General features: G+C 40.6%; 1 protein-coding gene across 1 annotated transcript; it reads right to left on the bottom strand.

Annotated features, from left to right (window-relative positions):
- Nucleotides 1-1,142: 1,142 nt before the first annotated feature.
- zgc:55558 (GTPase KRas) lies at nucleotides 1,143-7,541 on the bottom strand. The gene is made up of 5 exons (XM_058416056.1): nucleotides 7,206-7,541; nucleotides 6,505-6,616; nucleotides 4,103-4,281; nucleotides 3,604-3,763; nucleotides 1,143-2,138 (listed from the first exon to the last, which is right to left on the bottom strand). Exons 2-5 carry the CDS (start codon nucleotides 6,613-6,615, stop codon nucleotides 2,025-2,027), a joined length of 564 nt encoding a protein of 187 aa, XP_058272039.1. The 5' UTR covers nucleotide 6,616; nucleotides 7,206-7,541; the 3' UTR covers nucleotides 1,143-2,024.
- Nucleotides 7,542-8,558: the final 1,017 nt, after the last annotated feature.

The raw sequence follows: 8,558 nt of genomic DNA on the forward strand, positions 1-8,558 counted from the left end.
TGATTGTAGATCTATGAACATTATCACATTGCCCAAGCAATCCATATATATAGTAGTTCCAGTGAAAGGAACTCCTAATTCTTCAGCATACCAAGACATTTTGAACAATTTCATGCTCCCAACTTTATGGGAACAGTTTGGGGATGAACCCCTTCCTGTTCCAACATGACTACACAACAGTGCACAAAGCAAGGTCCATAAAGACATGGATAAGAGAGTTTGGTGTGGAGGAACTTCACAGAGTCCTGACCTCAACCTGATAGAACACCTTTGGGATGAATTAGAGCGGAGACTGCGAGCCTGACCTTCTCATCCAACATCAGTGTGTGACCTCACAAATACACTTCTAGAGGAATGGTCAAAAATTCCCATAAATACACTCCTGAACCTTGTGGAAAGCCTTCCCAGAAGAGTTGAAGCTGTTATATCTGCAAAGCTCAGGCCAACTCCATATTACATTCATGTGCATGTAAAGGCAGATATCTGAAAACGTTTGGCAATACAGTGTACCACACATTTTAGGTATATGCTCTTATCTAGAATGACTTACATTTATCTAACAACTGAGGGTTAAGGGCCTTGCAGCAGTGGCAGCTTGGTGGAGCTGACCAGTAGTCCAACACCTTTAACTACTAAGCTACCACATCAGCACACTGGACTTAAAACTATTACAGAGGATTGAACAAATAAACTGAACTGAAAATAGGAAGTGCTCTATAAATAAAGATTATTATTGATTTTCAGCTGTTTAAGTGAAGGAAAACCACTTGTTGCTCAGAATGTGTTGATTTTTTCATAATTGTCCCTAACAGCTTTGTCTGTAATTCATTTCGCATGTTTATATTAGCATGCTTATTCCAAGTGGTTATTATTTCCATAGTAACAATAAGCACAGTGATTAAAATTGTAATTGGTGGGATTTGGAGTCTCCAGTGTCAGAGCTTTGCAGCAGTCAATCCAGAGACAAATGGAGGAACAAGCAAGTGGGTGTTCATCGTTACAAAGCCGTGAATCGAAAGCTGCATTTAATAACAATTTAGCTGCAATGGTATAAGGGGAATAAAGTCACGTCTGGGCTGTGCTGTTGTAGGAAAATAATGAACAGTAATCACACAAGTGGGACAGAAACACAGGACTCTGTCTTAGCCAAAATCCTTTTTATTAATAAAAATTCCATTAAACTCCTAAGGCTGTCTCATCGCTATGACAACAGGAATGTATCCGAGGTGTTCAGACCCAGATGTGGGCCTGATTTTAAAAAATTTATGTATCCTGCATCATTTCCTTCTTTAATAAGGAAAGTGAAAGAATACAATACAATCATCTCTCTAGCCTTGCTCGCGGTATAGAAGAGCCGGGAACGAGGCAGAGACGGCAGAGGTGTAGAAACACAGGTTTCAGTGGAGATAATAAAAGCGAGCAGCTTGAACTTGACCCCCATAGTGGTGCTGGTGGAGGGTTGGAAGAGAGGGGGAGAGAGAGGGGGGAGAGAGAGGGGGGGAGAGAGACTGGTCACTGCATAGCAACCTTTCAAGCCTGAATTCATAGTGGTTACAGGTCGGGTGCACGAGTTTGCTTTGAGAACATTAAACATTTGTACTGAGGGTTATGGTGTTAAAGTTTAAGATTTTGGAGTACATAAATGCTACAAAAAGTCCAAAAAAAAAAAGAAGAAGCCATAATCATAATCCAATTGGCCATAATTGGAGCATGAGGCGGGATAAAAGTTATCCAAACAAGTCCAATGACACATGAAGCTTGGTAATACGTAAAGCCCTAAGTAGGAAGCTCTGCGTTTGGCGAGCCATATACACCCACTTCAAACTAAAAAAATAAAAGAACAGCATATAGCAGCCATGGCACTGTTTCTGAGCTTCCTGCTTGGGACCTTGCTCTGGATTGGTTCTAAGTGGAAGGAGAAGAGTTTAGATGCTACAGCAGAGTGTGCAGGTGTGTGTGTGTGTGTGTATGTATGTGTGCAGTGCTATTTCAGGAATGTAGTGCAAGAGTGGGCAGAAGTATTGCTATAAAAGAGTGCAACGTCTCTGTGGGTGTTTCTTGCTCTTCTTGTTGCTGCGGTTCGTCTCCTTGTATCTCCTGATCTCCCGAACCAGAGAGTAGAAAGCTTCCTCCACACCCTGCAGGGGGAAGAGTGAGAGTGAACACTGTTAAATCATCAAATACCTTTTATTTGGATATAAATATTCATCTGCCATATAAGTCATTGTTGTTACTACAGAAACCACGACATATTAGAAAGAGCGCATTTACACTAGATTGGCAAAAGTTTTGGGACACCCCTCCAAATCATTGAAGTCTGGTGTGTTGGGCTCGGCTCCTTAGTTCCAGTGAAAGGAACTCTTAATGCTTCAGCTTCATACCAAGACATTTTGGACAATTTCATGCTCCCAACTTTGTGGGAACAGTCTGGTGATTAACCCTTCCTGTTTCAACATGACTGCACACCAGAGCACAAAGCAAGGTCCATAAAGACATGGATGAGTGAGTTTGGTGTGGAGGAACTTGCCTGTCCTGATCTCAACCTGATAGAACACCTTTGGGATGAATTAGAGCGGAGACTGTGAGCCCGGTCAAAACTGGGACGTCTGCCTTTACATGCACATGAATGTAATATGGAGTTTGCAGCTTTAACTCTTCTGGGAAGGCTTTCCACAAGGTTTAGGAGTGTGTTTATGGGAATTTTTGACCATTCATCTAGAAGCACATTTGTGAGGTCAGGCACTGATGTTAGATGAGAAGGTCAGGCTAACAGTCTCCGCTCTAATTCATCCCAAAAGGTGTTCTATCAGGTTGAGGTCAGGACTCAAGTTCCTCCACACCAAACTCACTCATCCATGTTCAGTCAGAAGCACTTTTTTGTACTCATTTGACAGACCACTAATTCCTGATTACTAGTAACCTGCCCGTTTTTGTGTTTTAATTTTATTGCTCTGCACACAGGACATTAAGTTGTGTAGTAATGCTGTTAGGAGTTTTTGGGGGTTTTTTTAACCAGGAAAGGTGATGGCTTTTTTTGCTTGCAGCAAGTGGTATCAGACATGAAGAAATGCACACAATCTCGTCTGACCGGCTGAACGTGATACGGTGAAAATATAAAATTTGCATAAAGTTCCCGCTACAGTCAGCCAGCCAGGTTTACAGCATGTTGCAACCATCATGACTGCTCTGATCCGAGGTGAAATGGACAGGATGTAGCTTACTGTAAACACTCAACAACAATCAATGCAGCTCTTTTCCTTCACAATTCATACTGATTGTGTGTGTTTAAATAGAGCTTTCAGATGGGCACAGCTATTTTAAAGAAGTTCGAGTTCCAAGAGGAAAGACAAGTTTCATAACCAACTCGTGTGCTGTTTAACTGACTGTTGCAAGCAATCGTGAAATATAGCATACTGCATAAAGTTGGGTTCTGGTTGAATTTAAAGCCTGTACAGTCCTCTCTACTCGGTGCTCAAAACATCAGGACTTCTTTGAGAGGTTTGGCTTTCTCCTCTTTCAAAGATCTCTGAACCGACCGTTACTAACATGACCTGAAGATTAACATGTTTTTCATCCGCGTGTGCATTAGTGGCGTTCACACACCTGTCGTGTTTTGGCGGACGTCTCGACGAACGGGATGCCGTAGCCCCGGGCCAGATCTTGTGCTTGACGGGTCTCCACTGAGCGGGTGCCAAGATCGCATTTGTTCCCCACCAACACCATCGGAACATTGTCACTGTCCTTCACCCGGTTTATCTGCTCCCTACGCACAGAAACCAAGAGCTATTAAATCAACAGATAAAGGCAAAGTGCACAAAGTGAAACGTTTAATAATGCAATCTGCAGAAACAAAGTCCTTGCTCATCAACTCTTCTCAGAAAACAGGAAATTGTGAAACATTAGAAATGTCGCTTAGTTGAAGCTTTTATTTCCAGTTTAATTCAAGTGTAGCTTCATTAGAACACTGGACACTACAGAACCCATCACAATCGAGCGGTTCTAGATGAGAAGTCTCGATGTTGATGAAACACATGAGAAGCTTTCCCTTTACGTGAAGGGGAATTCCGGGCAGGTTTTTTCGCAGCGAAACTGAAAACGATACCTGTAGAGATGCACATCCTCGAAAGACTTTATATTATTGATGGCAAACACGCAGAGAAAGCCCTCGCCGGTCCTCATGTACTGATCCCTCATGGCGCTGTACTCCTCCTGACCTGCAGTGTCCAGGATGTCCAGGAGACACGTCTCGCCATCGATCACCACTTGCTTCCTGTACGAGTCCTGTATGGAGAAAAGAGGGCAGAGCGTCCGAGAGTGGTTTACCATCAAAACGATCTCCGGCAGGAGCATACTGTTGGCAAGTTAGAGCCATTACTCTAATGCAACATGGCTGAATGAGTCAATTACGGTATAGCAAAAACAATATCATGGGTAAATGTTCAAAACCGTTGAAAAGACAAAAGTTCATTTTGTGACATATCCATTTGACCACAGCTTAAGCCACACCATGTCTTAAGTGCATGCTTATCTCTACTACTACCCCCCCTCCCTTGAGTGAAGGTCAGTAGATAATCACACAATCAAACTGGCAACACACATTTTATGCTTAATATAAATCATAATCTACTAATATACAACATATAGAGAATTTACTACCTGTAGTTTCTTAGAAATCGGTTTGTATAGTAATGAACTTTTTTGGGAAGTCAGACATGAAGGATTTATTACGCCTATTTATTCATTGCCTCACACCACTGAAGCAACCTTCTGGTAATTAGGCGTTATTTTTAAATAATTCTACAAATCTATACGGAATATACGGGCACAAATTCCCAGGAAAGTCCTGAAATAGCCTGCTGCATTTCAACACCTTCAAAAAAAGTAAATAAAAAAATTAGCACAGATGTGGCATAAGCATGCAAATCTAAAATGTCACTATGCAAATCCACTGCCCTACTTGCCTGCACACGCTATTATGCAACCGCGTTGTGAGCTAAAAGGGCGAGAGGATACGTCATGGAAATCCAGGTCTGTGTGTATAAAAAGACGACGCTTGTATTGCATGGTCACCGGTCAAAATAGACCGTAACAAGCACTTTGTGCTCCGCACGATCAGCCTGTTTAGCTCACAGGATGTGTAGAGGCACATTAGGTCATGTGTAATAAGTCCTTGAATTAGAAGCACAAATAACCTCAACGTCCACTTTATTAGGAACGCATTCATGCAGTTATCTAATCGCATGGCAGCACCACGAAACCTTAGTGAGACAACCGCTTAGGTTCATGTTCACATCAAGATGTGGGGAAAAATAAAAAAAGATCTCCATGACTAACTATAACGGCGGCCATGACATAACCTGAAGCAATCATGAGAACAGACTCATCCAGACTGGATCAGACTAGAAAAAGACTCAGTATGTGTCAGATTATTATTATTTTTTGTTCTACAGAGCCAGCCTCACTAACAAAATTAGACGGAGAAATCGGTCCTTTTTTTTTTTTTTTTATTGCTGAACTTCTAAGCTAGTGACTAAAATAGCACGTACACATAATCGACTTCCGCTAACATTTCAAAACATAGTCAGAAAGACATTCCTAATATTTATTCGTAAAAAATAAATGAATAAAAACAAAAAGGACTCCCCCCTACGAGGTCCAGACCCCTAGTTTGGGAGCCCCAAAGTTGGAGGTGTTTGGATCATGGGTCAATCAAACCAATCACAGGATGTCAGATTTCCTCTTTTCAAAAACTCATACCATACTCATACATTTTTCAACTTAGGCAGACTGAGAACCGTCTGTATTAATATTCGTACATGTGTTTTAAATGAAAAACATGTCGATTTAGCTGCGTTTGCTGCAGGTTATTGCATTGGAATAAGCCATACGAGTGAGGTTGAATCTCAAATCGTTTCTTTTAAATATGAATGATTGAGGAATCGATCTTGTAAATCGAGTTGACATCATTCCAACCAAGCCTGAATATAACCAAAACTTTAATATAATACGAACACTAGACTATTTTCTAGACTCTCATATTCATGATCTACTGCCAGTCTGCACATATGTACTGTGCGGTAAATACTGATGGACATTTGTGTGTGTATGCATGTTCGTGAAATGGACTAAGGCTGATGTAACAACAATTTCCCCTCATGCCATCAATAAAGTATATCTATCCAAACATCGTTCAGTGTTATGGTATTTGGATGCAATAACGTAAGAGTCAGAAAGCTGCATGCTATGACTCAGCACTGACAGGTTTTCCGGCCCAGGTGGGCAGGTTAGGCTTATTTAACATTCGTCTAGGAAAGTTGCATCAGGCTTGCAGACTGCGGTAGTATTTTGTGCTTCTTGTATTGATTTGAAGTCACAGTCTGGGACACCCTTCACCTGGAACCGTGCGAGTTTACAAACACGAACACGTTTCACTCTGCTTCGACTTGGCTTAGTAGGTGTGATGTATTTTACTTTTTTGTTCCGTCTTGTATTAAGGTGACGTACCTCAATGGTGGGGTCATATTCGTCCACAAAGTGGTTCTGAATGAGCTGGATAGTGAGTGCACTTTTCCCAACGCCTCCTGCTCCTACCACCACCAACTTGTACTCAGTCATCCTGGGGGGAAAATAAACACAATTCATAGTCAAGTCAAAAAAAAAACCCCTAAAAATCACATTTCATGTTCAGTATTCATTAACTGAACTTTATTATCAGGTAGAAGGTTCTGTATTTAGAAATTAACCTGTGATTTATTTATTTATAGGTCACTGAATTAGTCTATCTGGATTGGACGCATACAAAATGGCTTCCTATACGACAAATAGTGCACTAGGTTATGACGTAGGCACCGTACATGAACTCCCTATCGAGGGCGCCTATACAGGGAGTAGGACGTGATTTGGGGTTCATAAAGAAATTTGATTGCTGGGGCAAAAGTTTAGTAACAAGAACATTTTTTTAAAAAAGGAAATAAGTCATTTAATATGACCCGTTATAACATCTTATAGGGAATGCAAGAGTTAAGAAAAAAGTCACCAAAAACCCCGACATTCATCTACCGTTAGCTAATCAGGCTAATCAGTTAGCTTTTTTCAACACTTCAACTGAATGTAACCTTTTTTTTAAAAAATAAAAATAATAACATCTAGCAAACAGTACAAACATACTGCCTGGATATATTATTAATAAATATTAATTGTTTTACCTTGGAAATGTTTATATCTTCAACCCAGCGCTGTTGAAAAGAAACGTGTTGAAACCAATTAGTTTAAATGAAAAGCAGGGATTAGCCGCTGAGCCGCATTACGGTCGCTTTAACGACAGTAAAACTATCCGCCTTCGCAAAAAAATAACAAGTTCTGTTCACTCCAAAAGAGTGCGTGACGAGGGTCGAGAATAAAAACGATCCGTATTTCGATGTGATTGTGATTTATTCCGGTTTCCTTCTCAGATTCGAGAGAATAGTCCTAAATAAATCTTCATACATTTAGCTCTTCTTGGCCAAGACTCTCCCTGTTTCATTGTGGGCGAGGAGGGGCGGGACTGTAAACAGAACCAGCCAATAGAAGCCGGGTATCGGTTACAAACTGATCAACGATTGGTCGAAAGGTAATAGGAAACAAAGCGTAGCCAATTAAAGAGCGGCTTATCTTTCCTTATGGTCTGGCGTCAGTGTAGCCCAATAGAGTGTTAGGTTAAAAAGACATGGCGAGTGTCCTGACTACTGAAGTCATCATGACTGTGCCCTACGCCCTAGGCCGTGAGAGGAAAGGGGCTGGAAAGTCAGTACACTTCATTCTAACGTGCTGAAACAGTTTACAGTAAATATTATTAATAACACAGACAATTATTTATTTGAATTTTAGCATCTGTTTTAGGACATGGAATCTAAACAGTAGGTTGCTTAGCAACAAAAGATTGTGTGACGTAAGAATTGTTTCATTTTTTAACAATAATGAAATCATATATTATATTATATTATATTATATTATATTATATTATATTATATTATATTATATTATATTATATTATATTATATTATATTTACACCAATCAGGCATAACATTATGACCACCTGCCAAAACAGCCCTGACCCGTCAAGGCATGGACTCCACTAGACCCCTGAAGGTGTGCTGTGGTATCTGGCACCAAGCTGTAACAGGATTTAAAGGATACTTTTGATAGATACTGACCACTGCAGACCGGGAACACCTCCACAAGGGCTGCAGTTTTGGAGATGCTCTGATCCAGTCGTCTAGCCATCACAATCTGTCCGTTCGTCAAATCCTTACTCTTGCCCATCTTTCCTGCTTCTAACACAGCAACTTTGAGGACAAAATGTTCACTTGCTGCCTAATATATCCCACCCACTAACAGGTGCCGTGATGAGATGATCATCAGTCTTATTCAATTCACCTCTCACTGGTCATAATGTTATGCCTGATCGGTGTATATATTTTTATCATATTGTATTTTATTATATTGTTTTTGCAGTAAGCAAAAGAACTGAGAGCACTGGCTTTGTGAATATGGATTTATTTTTTACCAATACTGTAAA

The sequence above is a fragment of the Hemibagrus wyckioides genome, linkage group LG02, assembly GCF_019097595.1.
Source record: "Hemibagrus wyckioides isolate EC202008001 linkage group LG02, SWU_Hwy_1.0, whole genome shotgun sequence".
Classification (NCBI taxonomy): Eukaryota; Metazoa; Chordata; class Actinopteri; order Siluriformes; family Bagridae; genus Hemibagrus; species Hemibagrus wyckioides.

Coding starts and splice junctions, on each gene's coding strand:
- zgc:55558 (XM_058416056.1), bottom strand. CDS start 6,615: ATGACTGAGTACAAGTTGGTGGTGGTAGGAGCAGGAGGCGTTGGGAAA. Junction 3,764..4,102: donor GAGGATGTGCATCTCTACAG/GTATCGTTTTCA, acceptor TTCTGTGCGTAG/GGAGCAGATAAACCGGGTGA. Junction 2,139..3,603: donor CGTCCGCCAAAACACGACAG/GTGTGTGAACGC, acceptor TTCCCCCTGCAG/GGTGTGGAGGAAGCTTTCTA.